We start from the raw sequence: 15,192 nt of genomic DNA on the forward strand, positions 1-15,192 counted from the left end.
ATGTTTCCTTCAAAAATAAATTAGGTTTTCCCAATTTAGATGTCAAATGAATTTTTCATGAATTTTCAAAATTGGAAGCTATAGGCTAAAAATGTGTTTTCAGGGCAGAATTTTTTTCAAAGTTGTGGGGCAAAACTGTTTCAATTGGGAAAATATTTTGTTAAACTAACATGATATTATCAAATTTTAGTGTTTAAGCTTTCATTGGGCTTTGGATTTATTCAATTTGGGTTAGAATTGAATTTTTTTTATGAATTTTACAAGTTGAAGGTAGCAAGCTGAAAAATCTGTTTTGCGGACCGAAAATTTGGGGCAATTTCATTTCGGTGATAATTGGGATTTTCATTCCAATTAAGGTAGGGAATGTTTTAGGATTATTTGTGTGTTGTATTGTGTGTTTGTCATGATTATACAACATATATGTATGCCTTGTATCAAATCTAGAAAGTTAGTAATTTTTATTTCTTTGTATAAGATTTAAAATTTATGATGATGTATAACTTTGATTTGAATTGTAACATGCTAGGAAATTATGCTTAGATATGTTGATTAACATATATTAAATTTGGATCATTTGATTAAGAATTACAACTTTTATTTAATATTTATCTTTAGTGAAAGTTTAATTCACATGGTTGTATCAAGCATTAAATCAAGTTGTATGTGGTATTTAAATAGGCCTTGGCATGGTCTCGAACATAGATTAAATTGAGGGCATTTGGAATTGTTTAAAAATCTAGAGGAAATTAATTAATTAGCTTGATTAATTTTGTTTGAAGTGTTTTAATCACTTAGCTTGTCATTTGATGTTATATATATGATGACCATGACATGTCTTTCAATATATATTAAATTGAGGTTATTGGATTAACTTGAAATTTAGAGAATTTAACTATTTATTTTTAATTAAATTCTACTTTAGTATTCCATGGATTTAATTGCACTTTGGAAGTTGTTTCTATATTTAAAACATGGATTTGGATTTAATGTATGTTCACTTGATTACTTTTGAGCATTGGATAACATAGTTGTTACTTTTATATTCTTGAGAATATGTTTTTCCTTATTGAATATGTTGTTGCTATGTGTAAGGAATTGCACACTTTGTATTTGACATCTTACATGCCATAGTAGTTGTGAATTTTGAGCATGTATTGTATAAGTTTCCAAAATTTGGATTGTGCTTGGTAAATAGTTGATATCTTGTATATACATGTTGATATATATACGTTGTTACACAATTTGTTGATTTTGGAAACTTGGGAATGTCGTTGTTTGGCTACGGCTAGGACTTGGTTCTAGTACGAGGGATTGTCCCTCTGTACTGTCTAGTGTGCACATCGGGAGGTTTCCCATGGTATAGTAACCCTAAAGTAACTATGTTGTCGATCTGATCCGGCGTGACGTCCGAGTATCCACTTTGTTTGATTTCGTATTTCATTTCAAGTTGATAACTAGATGATATCTTAACTTCTTGTTCCTTATTTGATTTCCTATTTTGAGCTTAAGATGTAGCTTTGTGAAAGCATGCTTCATGCGTTGTATTGGAAGTTCCATTGTTGGTTAAATTGCATCGATATCATAATTTGTGTTTTGATGTTCAAATGTAGTTTATGAATGACCTTATAGATTCATTTTGAACATAGACGTTAGGTAGCATGACCCACACTTGTTGTTTTTGTATTTTGGATTTCAAATTGAAGACTTTGAGAATCTATATCTTGTTGCCTTGTATAACATGTTTCCATGTTGTTTGAATTGCATGAACAATGTGATTATGATATAAATGATCTAGGTAGCTTAGGATGCTCCCTGGGTCTCATCTTGACATAGACGTTAGGTGGCATGAGCCACTTTAACATGTTTCACCATAAGGTGATAAAATTGTAAAATGTTAGGTCGATGCATGCTTATCTCCTACGAGTAGCTTTATGTTACTCACCTCTACGATACTGGGGCATATTTCAGGTACCGGACTTAGGATTTGAAGATTCCATTGCTCCTTGGATGGCTTACAGTTTCTAAGTTTCTATTTTATGCAAGTGTTAGCATAAGATGCCTCTTTGTAGCCCTATTTGTTTAAACTTGTATTCGTTGATTCATATATGTAAAGTGTACGTAAGTGCACTCGTTTCAATGTATTTAACATGTATGAGATGAGGCCGGAGGCCAATGACATATATCTCGTTTTCTATGCACTTTTGTTTTCAAAGTTTATTATGAAAATATTGGAAAATGTTAAGTCATTGCTTCATAACTTTCGCATCGGGTGTTGGAATTTCATATTTTTTCTGCCCGGACTCAGAATCAGACGAGTCTTGAGTCTAATTTTGTTCATTTTTCATTGTCCTTCCAATGGTGTGCACGGTGCCACCCTTTTCAGTGAGAAATGACCATTTTGCCCTTAGTTCGTCTCTCTTCGGGTTAGGCATTCTTGCTTTATTTGCTTGGCTCATTTGAGTTCCGTGGTTTCATGAAGAGTCATTTTGGGGCCTTAGGGATGACGTACATCTCTTGAGGTCATTTGGCTTCTTTCGATTCCGCATTTCGGGTCCGTTATCGGGTCAACTTCCAGTTCATCACTAACGCACCGAGTTTAGAAATCCGGGTCGTTACAGGTGTTATCAGAGCTCCTAGGTTTCAATACCTTGGACGACGGGTTTTGGGTGCATATCATGCTTATGTTGCCATGGTCTATGTGCTTATATGCTTCATGATAACTTGTTTTGATTTGATAACATGTTTATGTGCTTACGTGCTACATGTGGTATGCCGTTTGTTTAGCATGACTTAATTATTATGTAAAGAGCATGACAAATGATGTATTCTAGATCAGATTTGTATATGCATAACTATGTTGCATATTTGGCGTGACACGAGATTGGTCATTGAGGCATGAGTTGAGGTTGATGGTGATTGTAGTCACGGTTGTATTGTAGTTTAGGTTGTTGTTGACCTAGAGTTGGTTTTGAGGTAGGTGGAGAGACATCTTTTGTTTAGGCTCTCGTGGGGTGAGCCATTAGGCACAACCGTAGTACTGGATTTGTTGATTTTATGCCATGGTTAGGTTTTGGACCTTTTGGGATCCTTGGTTGTTTTGGAAGGTTCCTCTGAGATTGCAATTTTCGTGGGCAGGTACATTGTGGGCGGGTGCATGGCATTGTCATGCTACCGTACTGGCAAGCTACGAGTGCAATTTGGATGGAATCAGCGTTGGGTTTTGTTCCGACAAGTGTAGTCCTTTTGATCGATAATGATGATGGTTGTTTTGGGGATCAGTCGTATTGATCGATTTGGTTGTCTGATTGTATGGCTAGAGTTGCTATTTTCTTTGAGTTCTCCTTATGTGATGATGCTTTTGGGGTTAAGTCGATTGATAGATGCTTGGGGTAGAAAGAGCATTGCATTGTTAGTATCACTTGTAGTGTCACCCTTAGATTCAGAGATGGATTGTAAGTCTTACCATTGTGGTAAGGGCTCACGTTTGTTTTGAGACAAGTTGTTGTTGCATTGGTTTTTGGAGTCAGTATATGGCTAGGATTGGTACTTCTTTTTTACCTAGGCACTCTAGGACACGATGTCCACAGGGTTCATTGTTGCATCACTTTTGTTTTCTGCAATTTCATTTACTACCATGTTAGTAGTATGATTTATGATATTGTGATGCATGAGTAGGTGGAGGACTATCCACATTGGCCTTCTTGTTGTGTGGCAATAGCATGCCTTTCTTATATGCTTCAAGATGCCATGTTGTTACTGCGCTTTAATATTCACTTTTCGTCCCTTTCCCTATTCGTCTTTTTCCCTATTTCGTCTTTTTCCTCATTTAGCACTTTGTTTGCGTAACCACACTTCTTGTGTTCGGAGTTGGTTTCTGACTTCACGTATCTTCATTCCCAATGATTTCTATGAGATAAGTATCTTTACTTTCGTGAGAAAGTACTCTGGTTGCTCCCGGTGCCCGTAAGGGCATAAATGCAAAGTTCTTTAGAAATTTTTTCTTTTCTTGGGGTATTTTTCATAAATATCTTTTGAAGATATTTTATTTCAGGGGTATCTAAGAAAATATCTTTTGGAAGATATTTTCATTCTGGGGCAATTTCAAAGTTTTCACTTTTTGGAGGGGTCATTGTGCAATTAATGAAAGTTTTTGCTCAATGCCTTGTTTTGAGCCTGGATCCTCGTACAAGACTCATTTTCACATTTTGTTGAGTCGTGGACTCTTAGAATTTCCTCCTGGGCGATGTTTTCCAGTTTCAGGGTTTTTGGCCCCGGTTTGCGCCAAACTTGTTTTGAGCATAACTCTCTGCTCAGGATTCAATTTTTGACGCCGTTTCTTCCGTTGTTTATATTTTATCATTTGGAATCTTTTTTGTTTATAGAGTTTTGCCATTTGAGCGCGTTTGCATGATTCCACTTTTCCAGACCTAGAGGGGCCCGTTCGGGGCACTTTTTGAGTTTTTCTATAAATAGGAGGTCTAAGAAAGAAAAATTAGATTTTTCTCTCTCTCTCCTCTCTCACGGCTGATCTAAGCTCCATCCATGGTTGCCATCTTCTCTCTCCTCTTTGGACTTCTTCCCTTCATTAAAAAGTGGTGATGCCTTTGTGTTTATTGTTCCCCTCGGCGAGGCCTTCGATTCCAACCGATTGGAATCTTGTTTTGGCCATTTCTTGAGTTCGGGTTTGAAGTCAAGTTGTGTTTTTGATGGGGCTTCCTTGGGATTCATGTTCGTGGTGTTGTCCCCGACAAAACCTAGGAGTTTCGTTGGATTCAGAGCCGATTTATTTTGGTGGGCATTTGAGATTTCATCTCAAATAGAGGTAGGGAATGTTTTAGGATTTTATATGTGTTATATTGTGTATTTTCCATGTTTATACAACCTATATGCATGCCTTTTATCAAATCTAGGAAATTTGAAATATTTAATTCTTTGTATAAGATTTAATTTTCATAATGATGAGAAACTTGGTTTTGAATTGTGGCATGGTAGAAACTCTTGTTTTAATATGTTGGTTAACATATATTAATTTGGGATTAATTAAATAAGAATTGCTCTTTTTAATTAATATTTATCTTTTGTGAAAGATTTAAGTTCATGGCCATACCTTGCATGGAATTGAATGCTATTATGCTTCTACATTAAGTTTTAGCATGTTTGTTAACATACTTTAATTTGAGAGCATTTGGTTGAGTTTGGAAATCTAGAGACTTTAATTAAGGGAATTAATTAAAATCTATTTTTGTGGTTTCATGGGCCTAATTAAGCTTGCGTGTGAATATATGTAATGACCATGATTTGTTTATTAACATATATTAAATTGTGGCCAATTGGAAATGATTTGAAATCTAGAGAGTTTAATTATTTTGATGTAATTAAATTCTATCTTGTGTGTCCATGGATCTAATCATGTTTTGGAAGTTGTTTCTATTTTAAGAACATGGATTAAGGCTTGTGATTTATTCACTAGATTGTGTTATATGCATTGAAGAACATTGTTGTTAAATTTATATTCCTGAGAGTATGTTTCTATATGAATATATTGTTGGTTTGTGATTTCGTAGCATTATGGATATGAAATACTTATTATGCACAATTGAGAGTTATATTGCTAACTTGTTACTATGTAGTAGTAATGTGTATAAGTTGTTAACTTATTTATTTTGGAGTTGCTTGGGACATTGTTAAGCGGTGATGGCTAGGGTTTGGCTCTAGTACGGGGACAAGAGTCCTCTAAGTCAAAAGTTCACGCGTTGGGTAGGCTGCCTAGGGGTTAGTAGCTTCAAATTTGCCCTATAAAGTTCGCGCATTGGGTAGGTTGCCTGGGGGTTAGTAGCTCCAAATTTGCCTTATCTCGGCGGAAATCCGAGCTGTGATGTCCAAGTCTCCCACTAATTGTTTTCGCATTCAATTCCAAGTTGACAATCATGTTTACCGTGTTAACTTGTGGTTTTGGCTATCGGCGATTTTGATATTGTTAAGTACATCCATACTAAATTGCTATATTTAGTCGATTTCACACTTTTAGATTTCTAGTTGATAACCTAGAGAATCTATGTCTTGATGTGTGGTATTAGATATTCTAGTTATGCTAAATTGTTATATTTAGTTGATGTTACATTTTAGACTTCAAGTTGATTACCTTGAGAATCTATATGTTGTTGCTTTGTGTAAGTATGCTCCTATGTTGTTGCTTTGCATAAGCATGAACCTATGTTGCTAAAATTGCATGAATGAGGTGTTTAATGCTAGAAATGATCTTAGGTAGCTAGGTTACTCCTTGAGTCTCACATTTGACATAGACGTTAGATGGAATGAACCACAATGATTAAATCATACAACTTGTAAAACATAGGTCGATGCATGCTCATTTCCTATGAGTAGTTTTATGTTACTTATTCCTACGATACTGGGGCATATTTTAGGTACAAGAATCAAAGTTGAGGTTTTCATTATGCTTGGATGGTTTGTGGACTTGGAGACTTCCATTTTTGTGAAGGTTGGCTTGGAATGCCAATTATAGTCTTATATGTCAACATGTGTACATTTGATTCCTTATATGTAATGTGTACATGAGTACACTCTTTACAATGTATTTGACATGTATGAGATGAGGCCGGAGGCCAATGACATGTAATTTGTATCTTATGTAAATTTTGACTTCACGGAATATTATGAAAGTATTGTAAAATATTGAGTTTTTGCTTCACCATGTTTGCATTGGGTGTGGGAATTCCATTTTGATTCTTCCATTAGCACTCATTCACCATGTATGAAGTGTGGCCAAGGGCCAAACGGCATTTTGAAACCATCTCATGATTTTAAATTCCAAGTTTTCGTTTTAAACTTCGTTTTTGGCATTTTGGCCGTTGGGGGGGTCATATTTTGTACCGGCCATATTTTTGGGCCATGGACCATTGTAGCATGTCTTACTATGTAAGTTACGTTTGCGTGCATGGTCGTTTTCGGGCAAGGATTCTTCTTTGGTGAAATGAACCTCCTACGGACTCATTTTTTACTTTTGTTACATATTCTGACCTAAGGTTATTTCAGAATTTTCTTTGGGAATTAAATTCCGTTCTTCACATGGTTGATTAGAAAATATGATTTTAGGGGAGGTTTCTTTTTTGTGTTTTTCCAGAAAATGCCATCTTGGCATCGGAAATCGCATCCGAAGTTCAGCTCTCAGTTTTTAAATTTAGCAGCTTTTTGGACCCTCTAGACCAGTTTTCTTGGGAGGGCATTTTGGGCATTTCACATTGCATATTTTTCGATTTTCTTCAAGAATCATGTAGAAAACTCGATTTTGAGGGGGGTTTCTTCTTTGAGTTTTTCCAGAAAATGTCATCTAAGGTCTCAAATTTCCATTTTTTTTGGGAAAAACCCCTGCTGCCAAGTTTTTGGGTCGCACCCTTACTGCCCCTTCACATCTAAACGGTTATGAGGGGTTTTGTAACCGGTTAGATGAGTGTGGGCAGCGTTTTTTTTTACTGTTTTTGGCTTCCTAACCTGTTAGGAAGGTCTCCTAACCGGTTAGATGTTCATGGGTTGCCTCTTTTGGATCGTTTTGCCCATTCTTCTTCCGTTAGCCATATCTTCTTCATCCGGACTCTGAATCAAGTGATTTTTGAGTCTAAGTTCATTGATTTTTCGTTGTGTTTCCAATGGTGTTCTTAGTGGTATGCACTTTTAGGCTAAAAATGACAATTTTGCCCCTAGGTGTATTCTTGTCCGTTTTTGAAATGTTGTTTCCGTATTTGATTCCTTTGGGTCCCGTGACCTCGTTGAGGGTCACAATGGTGTCTTAGAGTCATGTTGTATCTCTAGAGACCATTGTTTATCTTTTGCTTCCGTATTTCAGATCCGTTATTGGATCATCTTTCGGTTCATCATTGACGCACCGGGTTGAAAAACTTGGGCCGTCACAAATCCGGGTCGTTACATGAATTCTATTTCTGTCTACACTTAGCCTCTAAGGAATGAAATATTCTTGCATATACCAGCTCTCTAGGACCACTGAGACATGTCACATTCTTGAGCATAGCTAGAAAAGGCCATACTGCCCTCAAAACAGATTTAACTCTACTCAACACAATGACAGAGCTGAGGCTGTATTCCTCACAATGCAGGTTCAATTTCAGTGCAATGCAGGTACCTAAGCATACGTATATATATCTAAAATACAACTAAGAAGAGACCATAGTACCCTTATGAGCACCTGTAGCTAAAACTGAAATGCTGAACCTTCACTATTCAAGGCTGAAGCATTGCAATGCTTTTTGACATTAAAAAGTCAAACATTCCTTAAGGTAACTTAGGACCAACAATCTCCCCCTTTTGCCTTTAATGATAAAAACCAAATGACCTTGAAATAACATTTAAAGATAAAGATTCAGTAAGTAGAACAACCCAAATGCAAAGGAATAGCTTGAAGCTATCCTTATTTTCAGTCCATTTCTACCCCTTTTTGGCATTGAAAGTCAAAAGATGAGTAGGAACAAGAATATAAGTTCAGGAGGGGGGAGGAATATTTCTGAGAAGAGCTCGAAGGGTTGAGAATCTCTAAGGAAGAAGAGGTGTGGTCATGATGTCTGCAAGTTGATCTTCAGTAGGAAAATAAGTAATATCAATAAGACCTTTTTGAACTTTATCTCTAAGAAAGTGATACCTGATGTCAATGTGTTTACTCTTCCAATGCAATGTGGGATTCTTACTAATAGCAATAACACTTTGATTATCACAGAAAAGCTTGGGAGGTCTTAAGAATTGAATGCCAAGATCTGAGAGAGTAGTTTTCATCCAAAGTAATTGTGAACCAGCTTGTGAGACAGTTATATATTCAGCTTCAGAGGTTGAAAGAGAGACAGTGTCCTATTTTTTACTCAGCCACGAGACCACATTTGAACCCAGAGTGTAGCAATAACCAGAGGTACTTTTCTGTCAGGTAAATATCCACCCCAATCAGCATCTGAGAAGGCTGCAATAGGCATTGAGGGTGAGTGAATGTAGAAAAGAGAAACCTTTGGATTACTTTGAAATCTGGCCACTAAACCCACTGAAGACTATCAGGCCTTAAAGCAGTAAGATACAGTAAACTACCAATGAATGATCTGTAAAGTGTTAAAGGAACAGCTTCAGCGGTGCACTCCAGGGAGAGTTTGGTATTAGGACATAGTGGTGTTGAGACAGCCTTACAATCATCCATTTTGATCTTTGTAAGTAGCTCCGAGGCATACTTTTGCTAAGAGATGAAGATTCCAGAGGATGTTTGTGTAATTTACAGACCTAGAAAGTATTTGAGAGTCCCCAAGAATGATATTTCAAACCTTATCTTCATGAGATTAGCAAATTATAAAGCTAATGAGGTGTCTGAGCCACAAAACATGATATCATCAACATCGATTTGCAGAATTAGAAACTGTTCGTGACGAGTTTTGACATAAACAGTATTATCAACCTTGCCTCTATGAAATCCTTGTTCAACTGATAATTGATGCAGCTTCTCATACCAGGCTCTGGGGGCTTGTTTGAGACCATATAAGTCCTTGCTTAGTTTGAATACATGAGAGGGATACTTCAAATCTTCAAAACCTTTAGGCTGTTCTAGGTAAACTTTTTCATTTAAGTCTCCATTTAGGAAGGCTGACTTAACATCCATTTGATATACTTTGACTTGTTTGTGACAAGCAAAAGACAGAAGCATTCTAATGGATTCCATTTTAGCAACTAGAGCAAAAGTGTAATGCCCCGAATTTTCTAGATAAATTCTTCAATTTATTCAAATCCAAATACATCAGTATTCACCCAGGATCTCAAAAGAAAATACACTTTATTGATACAACATCAATTCCTCAATTTAAAAATAAATACAACATCTCTAAGATAAATTAAATAATTCCTCAACACCAACTCTTCCACCTAAGCCCGCTACTAGCAATCCAAATTCATCCTTGATACCTGAAATTGGGGGGGGGGGGGGGGTGAGACGGGGAAGTTTCAATAGGAAAAACCATAACAAGGATTTCAAGAAATTTCATGCAAAATTAGTTTTACAAAAATATACATATACATTTAAACAAAAATACGTATATGCAATTTAACTAAAAGAACAATCATAAAATATTTGAAACAAATCATCCAAGCCATTCAAGAAGGTATGATGATCCCTACACTGAAAAAGAGTAATTCCTCACTGGATCATCAAGTCCTCAAGCTCCGGCCTCCTCTGCAAACTCTCGACTTCTCTCTTTTCTCAAACTCTCTATGTTCTCAAAGTCTCTCTCTGTCTTCTCACGGCTCACTCTGCATCTTATCTCAACTCTCTCTAATTTTCTTTCTTTAGCTTACTAAAACTCACAAGACAGATACTATATATAAAGACAATATTGAACCGACACCATACAAAGAAAATCAAAATGCAAAATATCTCCTAGAGTCGGTCCACCACTCCTTTCCATCCTTATCTTTATATCCCTCTGATACACACAACCAAATACAGCCCCACTCTCAAAACGTCAAACAACCCACGTTAAAAGCGAACCAGAAAATCACCTAGTGGGTCCCACGAATTACCTTCTCTCTTACTTAGCTTAATCATTACATTCTTTTCATTTATATACATCACCCAATAGCCCATTACCAGCTCACGTACAAAGCCAAGCAACATACAATTTTGACCACAAAAAATCTTAGAGGGACTCAGAAAAAGCAATCATCAAAAATATTTCCTTTCTCATTTTTTCTCTTCCACCAGGTGTCCCCCTCTTCCATCATATGCCAAAATACTATATATATATATATATATATATATATATATATATATATATATATATATATAAAATATGCAACAACCAAATAAACCTATCTTTAATGCAAATGATACACAACAACTTACGTGAAACTTACCAAATAAAAGAAACAATCTTTCACTCAAAATAAATCTGATCCAATGCAAAATAATTGACGGAACCAAAATAAATTAGCTCTCTCAATTTAATAAAAATAAAATTGAACTCTAAAAATTCGGGTTGTCACAAAAAGTTTCAGCATAATCAATTCCAGCTTACTAAGCATAACCTTTACACACCAATCTTGCCTTATTTCTTATTACTGATCCCTTCTCATTCATCTTGTTTCTATAAATCCACTTTGAGCCTATCACATTCTTGTCTTCAGGTCTAGGAACGAGTGTCCAGGTCTCATTCTTGTGAATTTGATCAAGTTCCTCTTACATTGCAGCTAACCAGACTTTACTTTTCTAAGCTTCAAAATATGACTTTGGTTCAATGGATGATAGCATAGCAAAGTTACTGTATTCTTCACCATCTTCAGCTTCTAAATCATTTAGCTTCTTTTTATTTCTTGTTTGAACTCCAGCTTGAGGTGGACCAATGATGTTCTCAGCTTGAACCTACTTCTGCAGCACTGGATAGGTGATTTCGCTTTGGTTTTCAGGTTCAGGAACTGAGGTAATGGCTTCATTTGAACCAGATGTGTTGTTACTGTCTTCAATAAGTGCTGACTAAGGATTCTCATCAAATTTCACATTAATTGACTTAACCACCTTCGAAGACCTGAGATTGTAGCATCTATATAACTTATTTTTTGTAGAATTTCCCAAGAATATGCCTTCCATACCACAATTCATAAGGTGATTTGGTTGAATTAGGTCTAAGAAGAACCCTATTTATGATGTGCACAATAGTACTCACAACTTCAGCCCTTTTCAAGCAACGTTGTTCTCCCCATTTCTTGAACTGTCCTGTTCTTTCTCTCCACAACTCCATTTTTTGAGGTATAGCTATAGCAGAGAATTCCTTCTTAATCCCTTTGTCATCACAGGAATGTTTAAATTCTTTCATGGTGAAGTCTAAACCAAAGTCATACCTGAGTTTCTTCATAGTACAACTTCTTTCATTTTCAACAAGATTGACAAACTTAATGAAGTGTGCAATAGCTTCAGACTTTTTTTTCAAGAAGTAAACCCACACCATTCTACTAAAATGATCAATGAGCAGCATGAAATACTTACTACCACCAACACTTGTAGTTCTGGTAGGACCACAAAGATCCATATGTATTAGGCCAAGAGCCTTAGAGGTGTTGATTTCTTTAGATGGAAATAACACTTTGGTTTGCTTTCCTTGTTGACATGCTTTACAAATGTGATCATCTTTAAAACTGATGTCAGGCAGTCCTTTAACAGCTTTTAGCTTTAGAATCTTGGACATATTTCTTGAATGAAGATGACCTAACCTCTTGTGCCACAACTTTGTTTCATTATAGGTTGTTAAATTACATTGAGTGACCTTACTTTCTTCAGTGACTGTGTACATATTTCCTGAAGATCTATTAGCTAAGAACAAAACTTATTTTGATTCAAGATCAATCACATTGCATCTTTCTTTATTGAAACAGACTTCCTTCCCACTGTCACACAAATAACTAACACTGAGGAGATTATATCTGAGTCCTTCAACCAATAGAATTTCTTGAATTTCTAACAATTCTTCAGACTTACTCACAGTATCAATTCCAACAATCTTAGCTCTTTGATTATCTCCAAAGATAACATTTCCACCATCAAACTGCTTTAAAGAATTAAATTTGGAACCATCACCTGTCATGTGTCTTGAGTAGCCACTATCAACATACCATTTGTCCTGAGTATTACAAGCTTTAAAGGTTGTATACACAAAAAGACTCACAAAGTTTAGCTTTTTAGGAATCCACATCATTTTAGTCTTCACTAATGATCCTTTGTCCTTAACATACATTCTAGTTATCTTGAAGTTCCTTATAGCTGTGGTAACAAAGTCTCTCTTGTTAAAGCTTAGAGCACTACAAGTGTTATTAAGTAACTCACCCTTGAAACTCAGACGTTTTATGATAGGACACCTTGCATACACTTCACCAGTTGTGGCTTTGACAAATACAGAGTGAGTTTGATTGACCTTTGTGGCTAAATCACACACATAGCCAATTACAGTCTTCCAAATTTGCTTTGTGGATTACTTCCAGATCTCAGCCATCTTTAGGGATCTTTCTTTAAGAGTGAGAGACAGTTCTTCTTTACACTTCTTGGTAGACCACTGAGTGTTAACTTGAGATTTCAATAGGCTTTGAAAAATAAGAGAAATTAAACGCAACACTGAAATTTTAAGTTTAAAGTGTTTAGTGAGAATTTATTTGGTCTCTAACAATTCTGAATTGAGCCTTTTTATTAGGGACTTCTGTTGATTACACTTCACTATAAGCCTTTCATATTCTTCAAGAATTTTCTCAATCTTAGTGTCACTATCTTCTTTAACCTGAACTGGAGTTTGTGGTGCTTCGAGAATTGACATAAAGAGACCTTCATCTTCTTGTGTCTCCTCAGATTTATCTTCTTCAGGAGCTGAATCCCAATCTCAGATAAGCGTTTTTCTACCAAACCTTCCTTTGTAGTTACCTCCCTCATTCTTCTTCTGATTTTGCCCCTTTAAGTTCGAACAATTAGATACAACATGACCAAGTTTACCACAACCATAACAGGTTAAATTTTTCAGCTGATTCTTCTTTTTAAACCTGAACTTCCTGAATTTCTTAGCAAGGTAGGCTACCTCATCTTCTTTAAGATCATCTTCAGACTTTGTTTTAGTTTCTTCAACAACTTCCTTTGCTTTAAGAGTAGCTTCTCTTCTATAAATAGCTAGAACACTAATTCTCATTTCATAGGCAGTGAGAAAGGCCTGAAGCTCGTTAATCTTCACTTCAGAAAGATCTTTGTCTTTGAGAATTGTCACTTTAGGATTGAATCTAGAAGCGAGTGACCTTAGTACTTCTTACAAACATCAACATCCTTAATATCTTCACCAAGAGCTCTCATATTGTTGACAAGGTCATTGATCCTACACATGTACTCAGCAAAAGTTTCTTTTTCTTCCATCTTACAAACCTCATACTGAACTTTGAATAACTGTATCTTGTTCTCATTAATAACCTTATTTCCTTCATGAGCTACCTGAAAAGAATCCCACATTTCCTTAGCTGTTTTACAATTTTTAACTCTGGTAAACTTTTGTTGCTTCAAGGCACAAAACATAACATGTTTGGCCTTGCCATCATTAGCCTCAGCCAATTTAGCTTCAGTAGAGGGGTTATCAAGATTAAGAATCACAACACCATATACAGTAGCATGCCAAACATCATAGGACTCATACATGAAGAAGTCTTCCATTCTAGTTTTCCAAGAATCATAGTTTGAACCTTCAAACCCTGGAGATTTATTGATAACTTGACCATCATCCATTGTTGGGATCAACTGCAGGCTTATTAGAACCTTACAATGCAGACCAAAGCTCTAATACCAACTGTTGAACCAAGAGGGGCGGTGAATTAGTTAAAACTTTGCTTTTAAAAACTTTCTCACACACTAAGCAAGCATTCAAAGAACAGATAACACAAGATTTAAAAGGAAACCCTATTAACTAGGGAAAACCTTAGTTCTTGGCCTCAGCCAATAAGCAATCCACTAGTTGTATGTATCTTGTTACACACTCAGCTGTCTCACTCTCTGCACACACCCATGCACCAGAATAGACACTAGTTTTCACAACCAATACGCACACATTAGTACACCACAGTGCATCCGAGCACTCCCCCTATCCTAAGCAACCATGCTTGGACCAAATAAGCTCTCATAGCTCAATTAAGAATGGGGTAAGGATGTAAAGCCTCACTACCATTTACAATAAATGTCAACACACTAAGTACAATAAAATCTTTGCAACAATTAGAATAGGTTGGGCAACATAGAATTCCAAGTTATTACCTCAGAACTGCAATCCGCTGCACCTACGGTCTGAGGGGTAAAATAGGAAATTCCTTTTGAGATCAATTCACCAGCACCTCATACAGTCTTCTTTCGATGTTGTACTCATGTTCATAGCTTTGTGTAATCAAACACAGCATGAGTATATCACAAAGTTCAGTCAAAGTTCTTGGTTTAAAATATAACAACTTCAGCACAAAAAGCTTCGGCACAAGATAGCTTCACAGAATAGCCTCAGCATATATTAGCTTCAGTACAAAACAGCTTCGACACAAAATACTCAAAATCAAAGCATACCATATTTTTGTCACAGACTCAACTTTAACAATCTTGATTCATCAAAATATACTATCTAGTTACATAGATCATCGTGAAATAGC

The 15,192-nt window shown here is 36.1% G+C and overlaps 1 protein-coding gene and 1 long non-coding RNA gene across 2 annotated transcripts; both read right to left on the reverse strand.

The window, feature by feature from the left end:
• Positions 1-9,740: 9,740 nt before the first annotated feature.
• LOC132273215 (uncharacterized) lies at positions 9,741-10,470 on the reverse strand. Its single transcript, XR_009470048.1, has 2 exons — positions 10,171-10,470; positions 9,741-9,957 (listed from the first exon to the last, which is right to left on the reverse strand). It is a non-coding gene; the product is annotated as an uncharacterized LOC132273215 (long non-coding RNA).
• A 1,898-nt stretch (positions 10,471-12,368) lies between these two features.
• On the reverse strand, positions 12,369-14,290 carry LOC132272386 (uncharacterized). The gene is made up of 4 exons (XM_059773544.1): positions 13,832-14,290; positions 13,451-13,745; positions 13,244-13,396; positions 12,369-12,961 (listed from the first exon to the last, which is right to left on the reverse strand). The coding sequence occupies exons 1-4, from the start codon at positions 14,288-14,290 to the stop codon at positions 12,369-12,371; spliced, it is 1,500 nt and encodes a 499-aa protein (XP_059629527.1).
• Between the last annotated feature and the right edge of the window lie 902 nt (positions 14,291-15,192).

The sequence above is a fragment of the Cornus florida genome, unplaced genomic scaffold (genome assembly GCF_030987335.1).
Source record: "Cornus florida cultivar Cherokee Brave unplaced genomic scaffold, ASM3098733v1 CherokeeBrave_3.0.0_Hap2_Chr09, whole genome shotgun sequence".
Classification (NCBI taxonomy): Eukaryota; Viridiplantae; Streptophyta; class Magnoliopsida; order Cornales; family Cornaceae; genus Cornus; species Cornus florida.

Coding starts and splice junctions, on each gene's coding strand:
- LOC132272386 (XM_059773544.1), bottom strand. CDS start 14,290: ATGGATGATGGTCAAGTTATCAATAAATCTCCAGGGTTTGAAGGTTCA. Junction 13,746..13,831: donor AAGATATTAAGGATGTTGAT/GTTTGTAAGAAG, acceptor TCTGAAGTGAAG/ATTAACGAGCTTCAGGCCTT. Junction 12,962..13,243: donor TGAAAGGCTTATAGTGAAGT/GTAATCAACAGA, acceptor TGTGTGATTTAG/CCACAAAGGTCAATCAAACT.